Source organism: Buteo buteo, chromosome 5, assembly GCF_964188355.1.
Source record: "Buteo buteo chromosome 5, bButBut1.hap1.1, whole genome shotgun sequence".
NCBI classification, from domain to species: Eukaryota; Metazoa; Chordata; class Aves; order Accipitriformes; family Accipitridae; genus Buteo; species Buteo buteo.
The window spans coordinates 36,444,964-36,463,648 of NC_134175.1; the positions used below are offsets into that span (position 1 = coordinate 36,444,964).

At 65.7% G+C, this 18,685-nt stretch overlaps 2 protein-coding genes across 6 annotated transcripts; one reads left to right on the forward strand and one right to left on the reverse strand.

The window, feature by feature from the left end:
• The first annotated feature begins 5,160 nt into the window (after nucleotides 1–5,160).
• CYP27A1 (cytochrome P450 family 27 subfamily A member 1) lies at nucleotides 5,161–10,650 on the forward strand. The gene is made up of 9 exons (XM_075028641.1): nucleotides 5,161–5,425; nucleotides 7,575–7,765; nucleotides 8,036–8,235; nucleotides 8,319–8,516; nucleotides 8,655–8,815; nucleotides 9,175–9,341; nucleotides 9,612–9,693; nucleotides 9,781–9,981; nucleotides 10,077–10,650. The coding sequence occupies exons 1-9, from the start codon at nucleotides 5,192–5,194 to the stop codon at nucleotides 10,200–10,202; spliced, it is 1,560 nt and encodes a 519-aa protein (XP_074884742.1). The 5' UTR covers nucleotides 5,161–5,191; the 3' UTR covers nucleotides 10,203–10,650.
• Nucleotides 10,651–11,459: 809 nt separating this feature from the next.
• On the reverse strand, nucleotides 11,460–17,131 carry PRKAG3 (protein kinase AMP-activated non-catalytic subunit gamma 3). 5 transcript variants are annotated; one of them, XM_075028646.1, is made up of 13 exons: nucleotides 17,022–17,130; nucleotides 16,067–16,106; nucleotides 15,487–15,731; nucleotides 15,321–15,402; nucleotides 15,176–15,234; nucleotides 14,835–14,880; nucleotides 14,651–14,705; nucleotides 14,432–14,558; nucleotides 14,157–14,322; nucleotides 13,950–13,987; nucleotides 13,572–13,718; nucleotides 13,393–13,486; nucleotides 11,460–12,095 (listed from the first exon to the last, which is right to left on the reverse strand). In XM_075028646.1, exons 1-13 carry the CDS (start codon nucleotides 17,052–17,054, stop codon nucleotides 12,073–12,075), a joined length of 1,155 nt encoding a protein of 384 aa, XP_074884747.1. In that variant the 5' UTR covers nucleotides 17,055–17,130; the 3' UTR covers nucleotides 11,460–12,072. The 5 variants fall into 5 exon arrangements, with proteins under 5 accessions (XP_074884747.1, XP_074884748.1, XP_074884746.1 ...); XM_075028647.1 differs by lacking the exon at nucleotides 13,393–13,486 and adding an exon at nucleotides 13,317–13,392 and having other exon boundaries at nucleotides 15,321–15,405; XM_075028645.1 differs by having other exon boundaries at nucleotides 15,321–15,405.
• Nucleotides 17,132–18,685: the final 1,554 nt, after the last annotated feature.

Here is an 18,685-nt window from a genome sequence, read left to right on the forward strand (position 1 = left end):
GGAGCCCTCCCTGGGACCGTGTCACCAGTGGGAGCTGGTGCTGACACAGGGCACGATCCAGTGCCCAAAGCAGAGGGCAGCGCCCAGGGCTGAGCTCCCCAACGGACGCAAACACACAAGCCCTGTGGTGCTGGGATGACGGTGAATCTGGGGACAGCCACAGCAGGGCTCACTGCTCGAGGGTCCCCCAGGCTCAGCCGCAGCACTGCCCACCTCCGGGGCTGAGCATCTGGGGCCTTATCGGGGTGCAGAGCCCTTTCATGTCAGGCCGGCGGGCGGCGAGCAGAGCTGATGAGGACCTGTCCCCAGATCAGAGCCGCCCGGCGCTGACAGCAACTGCGGGGCCCGTTCTTAAATTAGACGGGTCCCCGCCTCCCCCCAGCCGGCGCTCCGGGTCCCTGCCCCATGGCTGGACACAGCCCAGGACATCCCTGCCCGTGGTGCTCCGCGTGGCCAGCATGTCCCACACACAGGTGGGCACACGCCGTAACCCCGAGGAGGGCTGTTGGGTGGCTGGGCATCACTCGGGCACTGACAGGCGGGTGATGGATGGATGGAGAGGTGAATGGGAGGATGGACAGGTGGGCGGGTGGGTGGTTAGCTGGATGGACGGGCAGGTAGGTGTGGGGATGGGTGGGAAGAGTGATGCATGCGTTTGTCAATGGATGGATGGGTGAGTGCACAGGCAGCTCAGTAGATGGATGGAGATGGCTGTGAGATAGAAAGCTTCATGCAAGTGTGGATGCATGAATGAATGGGAGAAAGGATGGCCCTAGCACTCCTTAGTGAGCCCCTGTGGCTCTGGACATTGTTGTTCTTTCCCAGCAACCTCAGTTTCATGCAGCAGTAGAAAAGGCCCAGCTCTGTCCTAGGAGGGGAGGGAACATCCACATCCCAAGGGGAGAAAATTTGCCTTTCTCTCTGCACAACAACTCAAGGGCCTGACCTTGTGCCGCTGCAGCAGTGCACCCTCACAGCTAGCACAGGATTCGCTCTCCACTGCCCAAAGGGGAAACTGAGGCCTGGGGAACTGACTTGCAGTGCAACAAAGCTGAAACCACCCCTCTCTGGGCAGGCATGGCACTGTGGCCACTCCTGCTCCTTCCATCTCCCCGCATGTCCGTCTGTCCAGCCACAGGAAGGACACACATTGCTTGGGCTGGAAGCGATGCTGCTGGGAGGGGGTGTCCTTGGGCCCCCGCGGGCCGTAAACATGATGTCATGTGGCAGCATACACAGCTCGCTCTGTGCGCGGGTCCCCGAATGGGCTTCACAAGTTCTGCGTGGGAGGCATCGACCGTGGCCCACAGCCAAGGGAACTGGAGTCGGGAGATAAAATCAGGTTTGCTTTGGGCTGGAGCAAACAGCCTTTTGCAGGAGGAGTAAGGGACAGGGAGAGCAGCTGGAGGGGGGGACACCTCCCTGCCTTGGAGGGCTTGGTGGGGTGCAGAGGCAATGGGGACGCCCCAGCAAAGCCCGGTGCTGGTCTCACCAGTCCCAGGTCAGCTCCCTTCACGCCTACTTGACTTAGAATAACTCCGTAGGCACTTGAAGTCACTAATCAGCCGGGACCACTTGAGACCAGCCTGGGGCTGCCTCCCGTCTCCCGTGATAACGGGCCGCCAGCGCTGGGCTTGCTCTGGTGTCCTGCTCCCACGTCCTCGGGTGAAGGTCCCAGACTGCCATGGTCCCGCAGGGCACAAAGCAGGGGGACCCCGGAGCAGAGCTCGCTGCCGGGTGCTGAGCCCTGCGTGGTGGTGGTGGTGGGGGGAACCATCTTGATGGTTGTTTTACTTCTTGTTTCAAAGGCTTTATGCTGTCCCCAAGCTCCTGCCCAAGTCTGAGGGGTCAGACAGAGGGAAACGAAGGGATGAGGACCTTTGGGAGAGGGACAAGAGGGTCCCACTTGAACTCTCTATATGGGAGAGGAGCAGCTGTCTCCAGGCCTGGGATATGTCCCCATCCCTCTGGATCTCCCCATGTCCCCCCTGTGCAGCCCTGCTGGCCCCAGCATGGCTCATGACTCAGGCAGTGACACACAGCTGGCGTGATGGGCCATCTCCCATTTATTTACGGTCCCCGGGACACCGGGCTCAGCCTTCTCACAGCCCAGGCTGTCCTGGGGTTGAGTCAGGGGATGCCCTCCCCTGGGACACCCGGCTCCACGGGCTGTGGGAGAGCAAGGAGGGATTAACAGATGCAGTCCTGGGAAAAGTTTCCAGCTCCTGGGTGACACTGCACAAGTCACGTAAAGAAGCTGTCGCTTCGTTCAGGCAGCCAGGACCCTCCATGTTGAGGGCAGGACTCCATGAGCAGTGGGTTGAGGGGCAGAGCAGCAGGGGGGGTCCCACAGTGCCTGTCTCTGCACCCTCAGGTCCCAGCGGTGAGCTGGTGTCGGACCCGATGACGCGGCTGTGGGATGAGCGGAGTCGCAGCATCCCTGGGGCAGAGGGACACACAGGATGGGACCTGCCACCCCCAGTTCCCCATCCCCATGGATAAACGCAGCATTTGCTCTCCTGCCTCTGCCCCGCTTGTCACCAAGCTGGGGCCAGTGCTGGCCCCGCACGAGGGGACTTCCCAGGAGCTGGCGATGCCCCCGGCTCCCCGCGGCATCCTCCGGCTGCGGATGTGTCACGGCCCAGCCGCTTCCCTTCGGAAGTCCCCGCCGAGAGGCTCTGGGGGGGGGTCTGACTCACCCGACACTCCCCCCCCCCGACACCCCCTTTCCTGCACGGCCTCCCCCACAGCCCTGGCAGGCCGCCCCGGCGGAGCCCCCGGCCGGCCCCCGCCGCCACCGGCCCCGGTCCGAGGGCAGGGAGCACAGCCTAGCGGCGGCAGCTGGAAGGAACCGGGCTGCCGGTGGCCCCCGCCAGCCCCCGCCCCGGCCGGGCTGCGAGGACCGGGCCGGGGAGCCGCTGCGGTCAGCGCTGCCGTGGTAAAGCCCGTCCTTCCACAAGGTCCTGCACCAGCGCCGGGGCAAGCCCAGTACCAGTACAGGCTGGGGGAAGGAGGGAGGGATGGGGGGATGGATGGAGAGCAGCCCTGCGGAGAAGGAGTTGAGGATACTGGTGGATGAAAAAACAGTATATGATTGGCAATGCGGGCTTGCAGCCCACAGAGCCGAGCGTATCTGGGACTGCAAAACGAAGCGTGGCCAGCAGGTCGAGGGAGGTGGTGCTCCTCCTCCACTCCGCTCCTCCTGAGACCCCACCTGGAGTACAGCGTTCGGCTCTGGGGTCCTCAGTACGAGGGAGGCATGGACCTGTTGGAGTGGGTCCAGAGGAGGGCCACAAAAATGATCAGAGGGCTGGAACACCTCTCCCATGAAGAAAGGCTGAGGGAATTGGGGCTGTTCAACCTGGAGAAGAGAAGGCTCAGGGAGACCTTCTTGCAGCCTTCCAATATATAAAGGGGTTTATAAGAAAGATGAAGAGAGAGTTTTTACCAGGGCCTGTACTTTTAACTGTGTTTGCAGGGGGCAACGGTTTTAAACTGAAAGAGGTGTCAGGGTCCCACTCCCCAGCAAGGGGAAAGGCGGCCACAGCAGACTGGGAGAGGCCAAGGCATCCCCTGCCACAGGGATCGAAAGCCGCAGGGTGGCCGAGTGCCAGGCTGGAAAGCCCAGAGCAGAGCTGGGGCCTGGGCTCTCCCGCTGCCCCCGGCTCCGGGCCCGGCTGGGACAGGGCGAACTGCAGAGCTGGCTGTGAACAGCCATGAGATGGCGGCAGGCGCTCACGCTTGGCTGTCTCAGCCTTGGGTGCCTCACGGGTGTCTGCAGGCCCAGGGGTGCCTGGATCCTGCACTGCCAGCCCCGACCCTGCTGGCAGAGAGCACATCAGGCACCAGCCTGGGACATCTCTTGCCCCCAGTGAGGCAGGACCGAGGGGACAACAGCCACTCACGGGGCTCTGAGATGTCTGCCCGGCGTGGGGACAAAACCTCCCCGGCTGGGACCTTGAACCCACTATCCGATAAGGGTAGTTAATGATCAGCGCTGGGATGTCCCAGCCAGAGGCATGGTGCCAGCTGCCCCAGGAGTGATGCCTGGGGGTCAGCGCCCTGCCCCACAGCTGCAGAACCTGGTGGCAGCGCCAGGCTGACCAGAGGGGACATGGCCTGCACCCATGGCCCGCACCCATGGCCCTGGATACCAGCGCAGCAGAGCCCTGCTTGTGAGCCTGACAGACTGGCCTGCACCAGGTTGGGCAGGAGCTGGTGCTGTGCCTGCCCTGGCATACAGACAAATGAAACCTGTTGGGTTGCCAGCGGCCACACTGGGCATGTTGGTGTCTCCCCATCTGGGGTCCTGGCTGGCAGCGCCCGGAGGAAGCACTGAGGGAGGCCCTGGGACAGCTTGGACCCAGCTCCCTGGGGCATCATCCTGCACTGCAAGGGGACAAGGCGGGGACAGGGGTATGACAGGCAGGGCAGGAGGGCTTAGGCCAGGAGGGGCAGCGCCCTGAAGAGCAGGCCCAGCAGTGAGCCTGGTGCCACAGCGGGGTGTGCAGGGTCTGGTGTGCGGTACCCAGTGCCAGAGTGCGATGCTGGTGCTGGAACATGATGCTCAGTGCTTGGTGAGAGCGCCCAGCGCCCTCTGCCTATGTGCAATGCCTGGTGCGCAGCACCTGGTGCTGGTACCGGTGCTGGTGCCACACGCTACGTCGTGCCCAGGCTGTTCTACCTACCGTTGCCATGCCAGTGCTGGCTGCTAGCTGCCTGGTGCCCGGTGCCACTGCGCGGCGCACGGCGTGCGGCACCCAGTGACTGGTACGTGGCAGCGGGTACCGCCGATGCCAGTTCCAAGTACCTAGCACCCGGTGTACGGCGTGCGATTCTCTGAGCAGTGCCCGGTGTTCAGCACTTGGCGCATGGCACGTGGTACCCGGTGCACCGTAACCGGTGCCCGGGACGCCGCAGCCGGCACCCACGACCCAGTAGCGGGTGCGCAGCAGCCGGCACAAGGTGCCCGGTCCGCACCGCCCGGCGCCCGGTCCCCGCTGTGCAGCGGCCGGTACCCCGCAGCCAGTGCGCAGCAGCCGGTGCGCGACGCTCAGCCGCCGGTGCGCCGTGCCCGGTGCCGGTGCCCGGTTGCCGCCCCCGCGCCGCCCCCCGCGCCGCCCCCGGTGCCGCCCCCCGCTGCCCCCGGTGCCTCCCCGCCCCGCCCCGTCCCGTGCGCTGCCGACGGAGCATGGCGGGCTGGAGCGGCGGGGCCCGGCGGCCGCTGCTGCCGCTGCTCCTCCGCCCCCGCCCGCCGCCGCCGCGCAGCATCCCGGGGCCGCCGCGCAGGACCGGGGGCTCGGCGGCCGCGGCGGCGGGGCCGGCGCGGCTGAAGGGACCGGAGGAGCTACCGGGGCCGGGGCTGCTCCGGACTTTCGTCTGGCTCTTCCTGCGGGGCTACCTGCTGCACACGCACCGGCTCCAGGTGCGCCGGGGCAGCCCGGCCCGGGGGGGGGGACGGGGACTTGCGGGGGGGCCGGGGCTGCGGGGGGTCTGGGGACCCTGCAACGGGGGCGGGGGGGTGGGGGGGCCGGGAGAGGTGCGTGGGGTGGAGGGGCTCCCGGCTGGGCTGCAGGGAGGGTGCTGTGCGCGGGTGGGGGGGGGGGGGGGCGTCGCAAGGAGAGGGGGGAGTGGGTGCGTGCTGGGGGCAGGGTGCGGTGGGCTCCGGGGCGGGGGGAGCAGCCTGTAAGTGACGGCAGGGAGTTGAGCGGGGGCGGCGGGGCAGGGGAGAGGAGGGGCTGGGTGGCGGGGGGCACCCCTGCACCGTGGGGTGATGCCGAGGCCGGCAGCGCGGAGAGGGGCCAGAGCAGAACCGGGTGGCTCCGGGAGGGTCCTGCCAGCCCAGGGCCGCTCTGGCATCCCTGAGCCGGCCAGACAAGACGAGGGCAAAGGTTCGGGGGCACCTCACGGGGTCTTGGCATCCCCGGGCAGCCCCAGCTGCCCCGGCCGTGACAAGCTGAAGGGGCCGCGGTTTGGGGGGCAGGCGGCCAGGCAGGTGTTTGGGCAGATGGTATCCAGGCAGGCAGGGGAGGGATAGGCAGAGGCGTTTGTTTTCTTCTGTCAACACTTCCTCATACATCGGATGAAGCAAGCATTGGGCTTGGCTGGCCTCAAGCCAGGCAGCATCTTCCACCGACCCGGAGCTCTGACCGGCCGGAGGAGTGTTTAGGATCAGGCCTCCCCAGCACAGCAGAGCAACGGGCACTGCTGTTTGGAGAAGGGGCTGTCGCAGGGCAGCAGGGTGTCGGGAGCGGGCACGGGAGCTCCCTGCTGCTCCCTCCTGCCCTTGGGGCTCCAAGCACAGCCCAGCTTTGCGGACAGATGCCCACATGCTTCAGAGGTGCCTTTCCCCAGATCCCAGCAGTTCTGGCTTCTCTCAGCCCTGCTCTCCGAGGCCTGCGCCATGTCGGGTCCTGGCTGCCAGCAGACGCCCGTGGGCAGGCTTCGACCCGGGCCACGGCTGCCCACGGCCCCACGCAGCGTGTTCGCCCGGCAAGCTGCCTGCAGCACCTGGGTGGCTCTCCCTCCCCCTCCTCCTGCCACCACGCACGAGGAACGTCTCCCCGTGGTGACGAATCCAGCTGAATCCGGGCGCAGGCTGCGATGCAGTCAGTCACCAAGGGAGATTGTACCACGTGCATCCCCGCAGCCGCGGGGAACGGGGACCGGGGCTTCCCTGCTAGGTCCCCCGCAGCCCCCTGGGCTTGGCCCCACTCTACAGGGTCTCTGGCAGTGCCTGAGTGGGATGGAAAGCACCCCTTGCATGTGGCCCTGTGCAGATCCACTTGCACAGGGGCGCCTGGCTGCACCCGAGGGATGCACTTGGGGGTCACGGTGCTCCCCAGTGGGGAGGCAGGCATGGTACCCATGGGTGCAGCTGAGGAGAGGGAACTGTGGCCAGCAGAGCCCAGAGTAGAGCTGATGCTGGTGCATGTCTCCTAGCTGGCTTGTGAGTCTGTGGCCCCAGGGCTATGCCCCGGGGGTGGCAGCCTGCCCTGGGAGCAGCCCAGTCCTGCCCCAGCCTGGTGCTGCCCTCCCACCACTGATCATTAACCACCCTTATCAGGTGGCAGGTTCAAGGACCCACGCAGGGACTCTTGTCCCCGGGTTGAGCAGAGCTGGGGCCATGCTGGAAGCTGTAGGGCTTGGACCTGCCAACAGCCGCTGCAATGGCCCTGCATCTCAGCAAAGCCCTGGGCTTGGCACTCGTCCCCGTCCCTGCTGTCCCCTCTTGGCCTTGCTTCCCCAAAAGACCCACCAGGCCCTCCGTGCATTTCTGGGGTGGGTGAGGGATGCACCAGCCTGTGCCAGGGGTCAGTGCCTGGTGTGCTTTGTGCTGGCAGAGGACATGTCCCTGGAGACACCAGCCCAAGCCATCTGCAGAGCACTTCAAAGACAGTGCCAGCTTGGGGGGTCAGAGGCGGGTGCTTGGAACTGACTGGTGCTGAGGGGCCCCTGGGATGGGTGCAGAGCATGCTGGACACATGCAGAGCAGCATTGGGGCAGGGAGGGACTGATCCAGCCCCAGTGCTGGCCCTGTCCCATTCACCCTACTATGCTCTGGTGCACCATAGCTGATGTCCCGGCGCATTTACGGCCCTATCTGGAAGTCGACCTTCGGGCATTATGAGAACATCAACATTGGGAGCCCAGTGGTGCTGGAGCAGCTGCTACGGCAGGAGGGCAAGTACCCCATGCGGAGCGACATGGCCCTGTGGAAGGAGCACCGGGACACCCGGCGTCTGCCCTACGGACCCTTCACCGAGTGAGTCCTGCCCTGGCTGCGCTCTGCGGGGCGGTTGGTGGCTCCTGTCCCTTCCTCGGGTGTAGGGCCTGGGTGGCAGCTCACATTGCTCCCTCTCCTGCAAACAGCGTGTCCCCCCTAAGCAGAAGGCCACGGCCATGGTGGGTGGGAAGACCCCCGGGGTGGTTCCAGCCCGGCGTGGGGATGATGCCCCCAGGGAGTGGGAAACTGCTGCCAGCCACTGCCCCCTGCCTGGTCTTGCCCCCAGCACTGAGCCCCGTCCCCGTGCAGGGAAGGGGAGCGCTGGTACCGCCTGCGCCAGGTCCTCAACAAGCGGCTGCTGAAGCCCTCGGAGGCGGTGCTGTACGCGGACGCCATCGGGGAGGTGGTGTCGGACCTGATGGTGCGGCTGCGGGACGAGCGGAGCCGCAGCCCCTCAGGGGTGCTGGTGGGGGACGTGGCCAACCTGCTCTACCGATTCGCCCTGGAAGGTAGGGGGGTCCTCCCCCTTGCCCTTGCCCTGCCCCACTCTTCCCATCCCCACGGGAGTCTGGATGTGGCCTGTCCCCTGCAGGGATCTCCTATATCCTCTTCGAGACCCGCATCGGATGCCTGAAGCAGCAGGTCCCTGCCGAGACCCAGCGCTTCATCGACTCCATCAACCTCATGTTCAAGAACTCCATCTTCGCCACCGTCCTGCCCCGGTGGAGCCGCAAGGTGCTGCCCTTCTGGGACCGCTACCTGGACAGCTGGGACACCATCTTCGCCTTCGGTGAGCGGTGGTGATGGGGGCCCGGCGCGGTGGGATCAGACTCCCTAAGGACCCTTAGAAGTGGGACAGTCCTCAGCCCTGTGTGCTTTTGGCCACCCTCGCTCTGTCAGCGCTGGGTCCCGCACTCTGTCCCTGCAGGCAAGACCCTGATTGACCGAAAGATGGAAGAGCTGGAGGGGCAGGTGGAGCGAGGCAAGGAGGTATCCGGCTACCTGAGCTACCTGCTGGCCAGCGGCAGGCTCAGCCTGGATGAGGTCTACGGCAGCGTGGCCGAGCTGCTGCTGGCTGGCGTGGACACGGTGAGAGCTGGGCAGTTGCTGCGGGGTGATCTCTGCTGAGCTCCGTGCCAGGCGGGGAAGCTGGGGGGCCATGCTCAGCTGTAGTCCCCAGCCCCTGCAAGCTCTGGGCTGGTGGTTGGGGGGCTGATGCCCCATAGGGGCAAAATTTCAGGGATCAGTCAGTACAGACCCTGTCCTCCGCTTTTCTCCCTGCCCTGCTTCCTGCCTCAGTTTCCCCCATGCTCGCTGCCCTTCACCCCTGGCTTCCCTGTGCACCGGAGCAGGGGCTGCCTGATGCTGTACTGGTGCCATGCTTGGCACAAGGCTGCTTGAGTAGTGGCCCCATCTCCCTCACTCCTCTTGGCACTCCGCTCCCCCAGACCTCCAACACGCTGTCCTGGGCCCTGTACCACCTCTCCCGGGACCCAGGCATCCAGGAGACCCTGTACCAGGAACTGAAAGCCGTCGTGCCTGCCGACCGGTTTCCTGGTGCTGAGGATATCCCCAAGATGCCAATGCTTCGGGCAGTTATCAAGGAAACGCTGAGGTACAGCCCAGCTGCCCCAAGGTCCTGCTCACGGGCCCCTTCCCCAGGGGCAGTCCCTTCTCCCCACACACTGGGGGATGCACCAGCCAGGCAGGGTGCAAGGCTGGATTTCAGTCCCTTAGGGCCGCATCCGTCCACCTTCTCCCTGGGGAGGGGGACGGAGCCGCTGAGCAGCGGGAGATGATGCTCCCCCTTGTCCTGCCTGTGGCTCTTTCCCTCTGGGGTCCCCAGATGGATCCTACTGCCCCACTAACTCTCCCCATATCCCAGGGTCTACCCAGTGGTGCCCACCAACGCCAGGGTCTTCTATGAGAAGGACATCGTCATCGGAGACTACCTCTTCCCCAAGAACGTGAGTGGGGGCCACGCCATAGGGACCCCCACTGCGCTCAGTGGGGCTGGGCGGGGGTCGTTAACCACCCCCCTTCTTGCCCCACAGACCCTCTTCGTCCTGGCGCACTACGCGATGTCTCATGACGAGACCTACTTCCCTGAGCCTGAGCGGTTCCTGCCCCAGCGCTGGCTTCGGGGCCACGGCTCCCCCCACCACCCTTTCAGCTCCATCCCCTTCGGCTACGGGGTCCGTGCCTGCGTCGGCCGCCGCATTGCGGAGCTGGAGATGCACCTGGCTCTCGCCAGGGTGAGTAAGGACCCCCCACCCCAGGTAACTCGCCACGAGCTGGGATGGGGGCCCCAGGGAGTCCCCGAGGCACTGCCATCCCCTTCTCCCCACAGATCATCCAGGCGTTTGAGGTGCGGCCAGACCCCCGCGGCGTGGAGGTGACGTCCGTGTCTCGCATCGTCCTGGTGGCCGACAAGCCCATCAACCTGGAGTTCATTGCTCGCCCGGGGGCCCCCTGACTGCGTGCCCGCCCCCCCACCCTGGGTGCTGAGTGGGGATCATCCCCACTGCCCCATGAGGAGGGGCAGGAAGGCAAACCCACCGCAGCACCCACCCCCTGCCCAGCTTGGGCCAGGGGACTCCCAGCTCCACTGTGGGGAAGATGGGGGGGATGAGGGATGACCCCAAGTCTCCCCTGGGGCACTAGTATCCCCCTACCCCAAATCTGCAGGAGGCTTGGGGAACTGCTGTGCCTTTCACACGCTGCGAGGGGTTGTGTCCCCCCCCATCCCGTGCCCAGCTGGGCTGTGTCGGGGACGCAGGAGCTCTGCCAGGGCGGGGGGGAAGCGGGGAGGGGGCTTGCAGCCGTTCGGTGTCTCCTTCGTCCCGTTCTTGTGTAGCTGCACGTGAATCTGTGCCTGGAGCCAGGACATCTGGGTCCTCTCTGAACAGCTGACCTTAGCCTCAGCCACTTCTCTGTGCCTCAGTTTCCCCCCTGCCTCCCCGGGAGGGGTCGAGCGCCGGCAGGGGTGTTTTGGGTTTGTGCCTGGTTCAGAGGGACGGAGCCAGCCCTGGCCCTGGGCAAGCGGAGCAATAACACAGCATGTCCCCCGTGATGCGGAGGAAGCCTGTCACCACCCAGCACTGGTATCATGTCCCCTGGCAGGGTCATGGGACGCACCCGGGGAGCACCCGGGACCTTTTGCTATCAGCCGTTATTTCACTGCGATGCTGATACAGGGTCACGGGAATGGGGGCAGGACTCGCTCTGGGTGAAGCAGCCAGGGAAGGATCGGCTCAGCTCCCCCCATCCCCAAGCGGGGACATGGGGCTGATATCCAGGGCCACCGCAGGGGCTCAGAGCTGGCAGCGGCCACAGGCAGGGGATGCGTTACCCCTTGCCCAGGCTCCTGGAGGTCTGGAGTACGGGACACCCTAACAGTGAATCCCCCTCACCTTCCTGCTGCTTGGGGATCCTAGCTGGACTGCGGGAAGTAGCAGGCAGAAACCTTGCTGGCACCAAGGCTGCCGCCCCTGGGGTATCCCCGAGGGGACCCACACCACCACCATGGTGGAGCTCAAGGCTGCACACCCCGTGTCCCCTGTCCCCCTGGCTCTACGCACACAGGCAGAGGTGCCACCCTGTGCCCATGCTGCCCTCACCGGCATCCCAGGCTGCGTCCCCCAGCCCTGCCGAGCAGCCAGCACCCCCTCCCCAGCCCAGCTCTCTCCAGAGGAGCCGTGCCCGGCTGCGTCCCAGAAAGGCGAGGCGGTGGTTCCTGGAGCAGGCTGCTTTATTACAACAAGGCTGAACAGACCAGCAAATAAATAAATACCCTCCGCCCACCCCAAAACATGCACAGGGTCCCCGTGCAAGTGCCCGTCCTGGCACCAGCTCTGGCGCAGGCTGTCCCTCTGCCAGGGACCTCCAGCCCCGCGTGACCCTACAATAAACAAGCCTGTGTGTGCAGCTGAGCCTACGCTACTGGGCACCAGGCGCAGCTGGCAGGGCTGTGCTCGCTAAGGGGGGAGCCTCAGCCGAAGCGCTCAAATCCAGCAGCAGGATGGGAGCGGGGTGGTTGAGTCCCCTGGGGCCACGCGGGTCCCTGTGCCCAGCTGCTGGCATGGCATAGCTCCTCCGGCATGGTGCCCATCGAGCATCACCATGTGCTCACTGGCAGGAGGCACCCCTGGACCCCCTTTTCCCCGCTCCCTGCCTCTCTGAGGCTGGCAGGATCTGGCCCTGGACTCAAGACGAGCCCCAGGACTGGGGTGGGTAGGCAGGTCCTCCCTGCGGAGATCCTGCAGGGCCCGAGCCTCCTTCTATGACCCCAGAACCACACAAGAGGCCCCCAAGTCGGATGAGATGGCAGCACTTCCCTGCTGTCTTCAGAGCGAGGATCGGTCGATGCCTGCAGGGCGAGAGAGCGTGCGAGGCCGTAACCCCCCGGTGGGCACTGGCGCTGGGCTGGGCGCCCTGCGGCATGGCCCTCCGACCCACCCCAGCAGACAGCGGGGTCTTGCCTCCATCCCTGACTGGGATGCAAGGCCCTGAGGGAGGGCAGGGGCTGGTCTGGAGGGGGACATCCCGGTGGCCCCCTGCAGCTCCTGACACAGCCACCCGTGCGGGCATCAGGGATGGAGTGAGCAAAGGCACCATGATGGGGAATGGCAGGGCGAGTGGGGTCTCATATTTGGTGTGGTTAACAAACCCCACTCCCTGTCTCCTTCTGTGTGGAGCAACTGGGCACTGCTAGGGGAACCGGTGGGCATGGGGCTGTCCCAAGCCTGTTCCCCACCCACCCACCCCCCAAAAAAAGCATCATTACCTTTGGGAAGCAGCTGGGCACTGGGGCCAGCTTCCCTCTCCCCAATTCACCCCTAAACGGGTGCCATGGTGGGTGCCAGCGCCATGTGCACCCATCACCAGCGAGGACTCACCAGGCAGTGGGCGAGCAGAGCCAGGTGCAGGCAGCTGGGCAGCACGGTCCCAGCATGGCCTGGGAGTGAGTCCCATCCCTGGAGCAAGCAGTTTCGGGCCCACCAGGGGTGGAGGGCTGTGCCAGCCATGGCTCATGAGTTGGCCGCGCTGTGCACATGGCTAGTGGTGGGCAGCATGTCTGGGGTGTGCGAGTGGGGATCTGTCCCCTCTGTGTCCCCTGGGAATGGCACTGAAGGGGCTCAGGTCTCGAGGGAGACTTTGAGGCGAGGTCAGAAAAGGGCTTTTGTCTTGGGGCACATCACACCCCAAAACCCTCATCCAGCCCAAAGTCCAGGGACCTGCAAAACCTGCATCCCACGTGCTGCCTGGATTGGGGTCTGGGGCTGTCTCTGTAGCAGGTGCCCCCATCCTTCCTCATGGATACCAGGGATCAGGACCCCAGAAGGGTTCCCCTGTGACCCTTGTGTCCCCAGGGATAAGCAGCATCCAGGTCCTGCCGTCCCCACCTGGGCACCCAGCGCTGCCAGACCCCAGCCCCAGCCTCCTCCAGCCTCCTCTGTCCCCTGAGGCCGATTTGGCTGGGATGGAGCCAGGTGGCCCGGGCAGGGAGGTGACAAGGTGCAGAGATGAAGTGTGGGTGACCCAGCAGTGGGGAGAGGACAGGTATGCAGTGGCGGGGGACGGCGCCTACCTGAAGTGGAGAGAAATGGAGGGTGCAAGTGGAGAAAGATGGAGCGTCGCGGGCTAAGAGTTAAGAGCATCGATACCTGCGGGAGTGAGCACAAGGGCCTGGAGAATGTCGGAGAGGGAGATGATGCCCCGTGGATACTGGTTCTCATCCACCAGAACCAGGCGATGGACCTGTGGGTGCAGGTAGAGCATCACAGGCAGGTCAGGCAGCAGGCAGGAGCGGCTTACACTGGCACGAGGCACCCCAGGCACTCACCTGCTCCTTGGCGATGCGGTCAATGATGTCCTCCATGGTTTCGTGGGGGTAACAGGTGAGGACCCCCTCCAGGCAGACGGTGCGCTGCCGCAGTGCCTCCCGCACACTAATGTCCAGGTTGTTGTAGGTCTTCTGGGCTGCCAGATGCTGTGGGAGAGGTGGTCCCGCTCAGCGCCCCAACGTGTCCTCACACCCTGTTGTGCCAGCACAGCGGGGGACACCCAGCCCTGGGGCTGCATGGGGCAGATCTGCACTGGCACATGCACGTCACTGCACGTGGGGTGGGTTTGCATGGGCACAGGCAGGTGTGAGCACCCCACCAGTGGCATGCAAGGGGCCACACTCGTGCCCGGGCGTGCAAGCACACAGGGTACTCACAATGACATCAAACCGGGAGTAGAGGCCAACCACTTTCCCTGCAAGGAGAGACAGTGCAGGGGCTGGGGAGGGGGCCCTGGGGACAACCCACTGTGCTCCCCCATACCCCAAGGTGCAGCCCAAGGGCCAGGAGGGGGTTTTTGGGCGGGGATGGGGCCAGAGCCACGGGCAGTGGGAGATGGTGGGGCTGCTTCACTCTCCAGGTACCAGCATCATTGACGACAGGCAGGGCAGAGACGCGGCGATCCACGAAGATTTCCAGGGCGGTATAGATGGGGGCGGACTCAGGCACAACGGCCACATCACGGAAGGTGCCGACACACAGCTCCTGCACTGTTTTCTTCAGGAAGCGTGGCTTGGGGATGGTGGAGCCCTGCGGTGGGGAACAGCAGGGGTGGGCTGGCACCTGCATGCACCCTGACACCCTTGCTTGTGCCCATACACACCGACCGTGCATGTGCACATGAAGTCCCAGCACTCACAAAAATGTGGAGGAACTTGAGGATGCGCTTGTGTGTCAGGATGTGCAGGACATTGCCCGAGATGGGCTCGATGACAGGCAGGCGATGGATCTTGTGCTTGATCAGGGAGTAGACAGCGTCGAAGAGGCTGCGGGTGACGGGGACACCATGAAGGAATAGGGCTGCATCCCGGGCACACCCCCCGTGGGGTGTGCTCTCCCCCAGTGGGCGGACACTCACCTATTGCTTGGAGAGATGTAGACCAGTGGCTTGAAGGAGCCCTGCAGGTACACTTCTGCCAAAGGAGAGAGGTCGGATAGAGGTGGGAGAGGGGGTCCCCCAGCCCCCTCGTGGAGCCCACCTCCATGCCCTGTGCAGCATCCCCAGCTCAGCCCGGCCACCCCCATCACCTCCCGCTTTTTACCTCTCCAGGTCTCAATCTTGTGTTCCTCCACCTCGTAGATCTGAACCTGAGGGCAGGGAGATGCCCTGGTCACGGTGGCCCCATGGGGGGGACTGAGGGGACACTGGGGCACTGCCCCTTCCCCAGGCATCCCACCCCATCACCCTAAGTGCAGGGATCACATCTTGGGTGCCAGGCAGAGGGGCACCAAGCAGATGCTGGGCTGGCCGAGAGCATCCCCTGGTCACAGGCTAGTGATGAAGAGGGATCCAGGAGAGGGAAGAGGGGACCAGAGAGGTGGGGACAGCCCCTCCCTACCCCATGCCTGCCCCAGCTCCCCGTGCCCTCCCCGCCACACTCACCAGGGGAGAGCGGTAGTAGCGGTGGAGGATGTTGATGAAGTCAGTGATGGTGAGCATCCCTGTGGAGACACGTGGGGCTGGCAGCGCTGCCCTCACCCTCGCTGCCAGGCAGGAGAAGGGGACGGGTGGTGCTGCCGGCACTCACCCACAAAGCTCTGTGTCTTGCTGTCCCAGAGCGGGGCGGCACGCACCCCGTTGGCCACCAGTGCCACGAAGGCTTTCTTGATCTGCTGGTGGAGTGGGGAGGGGGTCAGGGGGTCCCTGAGCCCGCTCCCCCCCCGCCTCTCCCACTGATCCCCCCGCTTTATCACCTCCAGGGAGGTGTCGAAGACGACGAGCTTGCAGCTGGTGGGGATGGCATCATAGCAGCAGTGGCTCCTCATGAAGTGCATGTAGACCTCAGCATCGGGACTCTGAAACTCAGTCTCTGGGGTCAGCCCCAGCACCTCATTGCCCAGCGTGAAGGTGACGGGTCTTGGGCTTCTCCGCCTGTCCTCTTCCTCCTCCTCTTCCTCCTCCTCCCCCTCCTCCTTGGGGGACAGTGCCTCCGGGAACCCTGCCAGCAAACCCGCCCCAGGCCTGGCCGGTGAGCTGAGCTGCCGGGTCTCAGCACCCTCCTGCCTGGGGGGAGCAGGGGGATGCTGTGGGAGGGACTGCTCCCCATAGACACCCCCCCCCCCCCCATTCCTCACTCCATGGGGGCAGCATACGGCACTGCAGCCCTCCAGCCTAGGGGGCACTCGGAGCTTCTGGAAGGAGCTGAGGAGTGGAGCAACATGGGGTATGGGCAGGGCGGGCAGAGGACTGATGTGCTTATTACATGAGTGAGCCAGACATTCGCCCACCTCACCTCCTGCCCCCCGACAGGTCTAGGTGCTACCCGCTACCCACCTTCCTCCTTAGGGCAGGCAGCAGCATCCAGCAGCGCCACCTGAGGGGGCACACAGGGAGGTGGGGGATCAGCGGGAGCCAGCCCGGCCTCTCCCCCACCCACGGCTCCTGCCTGCACCCACCCAGCTGCCCTGGCACTCCCAAGCCAGACAGAGGGAACCGTCCTTTCAGGGTGGGGATGCAGGCTGGGCTCAGCACCGAGCCCCCACGGGGAGCCCCTTGCCCACCCATGACCCCCAGACACTGCCCACCCCCACGGTGGCTCCAGCCCAGGATGCCCAGCTTGTCCCCCTGCTCTGGGGGGCAGCGGGGATTCCCGGGATGGGGCAGGGGATGGCAGGACCCCCCAGCTCCTCTCTCTGCTGTCGGAGCTGAGCGCATCCTGCAGCGGGTCTGCACTCATCCTCTCCCTCCCAACCCCAGGCTGTAATTCCTGCTCCTGCTTTCTCCCGTGCCGGCAGTCCCACCTGACCGCGGGGACCAGGTCCACCCGAGAGACCCTACAATAACAAGGGGGCAGCCCCAGGTGGGAGGGAGGCGAGCACGGCCAACCGGCTGACCCCGTGCCCCCTGGTCCCCAGGAGACCCTACCATAACAAAGCAGCACGCGTGGCGGGAAGACCAACCCCGGACCACAAACCCGCTGGCAGAGCCAATGTTTACGAGCCACCCTACAATAACAAAAGCGCAGGGACTGCTCCCTGGGGAGCCCAGAGCCAAACCCGGGAAGGAAGTGACCCTACACCAACGTCCCCCAACCTTTCCCAAAGGGGCTTGGGACAGCCGGGGCGGGCAGGGGGGCCGGGCTGCGCTCCGTGTCCTCGTCCCTCCGGCTGCCTGGCCGTGGGAAGGGCACCGCCAGCCCCCCACATCCCCCCACCCCACCCCGGAGGCGGCCTGTCCCCGAGTGGGGGGGGGTCTCTCGGGCCGGGTCCCCCACCCGCCCCGGCGGTACCTGGGGCGCAGCGGGGCCGGGGAGTCGCTCCATGCTGACTGCGGGGCAGCGCTGCTATTCTGGGCCGGCGGCTGGCGGGGGCCTGGCAGATAGGGTGTCAGCGAGCAATGCCAGCCATGCCCCCGCCACCGCCGCGGGGGGGGGGACGGGACACGACACCGCCACCACCGCCACCGCCGTGCGGTGTCCGCAGCCGCTGCGCCACCCCGCGACACCGGGCTGGAGGGGACGGCCGTGGCCCCGGGGACAGAGCTGGGGACGCGAGGGGGGGGGTGATGGAGAGAGGTGGCTGGGGGCAGAAAAACTCTCCCCCCACCCCGGCTCCGCGGACCCCCCCCCGTCCTCCAGGAGCGGTGCTGAGCGCCTGCCAGAATGCGGCCCTGCCCACCCCGGTGCTGCCCCCAGCCCGCTGGGTGGGGGGCACGGCCATTCCCCCCCCCCCCGCTCCCCCGGGAATGCTGGAGGAGGGCTGGATCCAGCCACGGGCTGAGCGGCAGCCAGAGGCAGAGCTGAGGACCCTTTGCCCTCGACGCTGCCCCAGCCCTGCCCGCTGTCCTGCTGCTCTTCAACCATCCCCGGCCCTCATGGAGGGAACCTCCTTCATCGCCTGCCGGGCCACCCCCTCTCGCCCGCCCTCCGCCCGCTCCCGGCTCCATTTCTATTTCAGGAAGGTTCAAATAACTCCTTGGCCCGCTGCCGTGCCGGCCCCAGAGCAGCGGACGTGGGCGAGCGGGCTGGTGGCTGCCAGGCCAAGGGGACAAAGTGGCTCCAGCTGATTGCTGGGGGACAGCTGGACCCTGGCCCGCGGCGGGACGCAAGGAGCAAAGCCCCTGTCCTCTGGTGCTATCCCATGGCAGGGAGGAAGAGGAGGGATGAGGCAGCGGGCTTGGTGCTAGGGCCAGGCCAGCAGGATGGGGGTGACATGAGGACACAGCAGCTGCCCCAGTCTTGGACAGCCCTTGCCCCACAGCGGTGCAAGGGGTGGGATGGGGCCGGACCCTTACAGCTGCGCTGAGCTGGGCAGCCTGGCTCCAGCCTGGCCACTGCTGGGTGCTGGCAGCAGAGAAGGCAGCAGGCATCTCCACTTGCGGCGGCTATTTTCAGGTGCTGGAGAGAAGCCGAGGAGCGGTGAGATTGTCACCAAGGAGACCAGAGAAACAGGGCCCAGCTCCGGGCAGCAAGGGGCTGTGGGGAGAAGAGAGGGGAGGGAAGGGCTTTCTGCAAGCCCCAGGGCCCACACATGGGGCTCAGCACCTCCCCTAGCCCTAAACAACCCACCCGAATGCCCAACATCCCCCTGCCGGGCTGGGGGAACATAACCCGAAACCAGCAAGGGAGAGCTCAGGGGACCCAGCCCTTCCTTCCCCTGCTGCAAGGCTGGGCTGCTCTGTTCCCCTTGATTAATGGTCTGCGGGAGAGTCCCCAGGACATAAGGCAGACCCCAGGCCCCAGCAGCTATGCTGGGACCCACTCCACCACGCAGGGGGGCACACTTACCTGCCATGGGCCTGCAAGAATGACCCCCAGCTCCGGGAAGGACAGGGTAACAGCAGGGTGGTGGCACAAACCCTGCCTGTACCAGAGCCTGGTGAAGCATGGGGAGAGCAGAGCTGCCCCGCAGGTGCAAACAGGTCAGGGAAACAGAGGCATATGGAGGCCAGGAG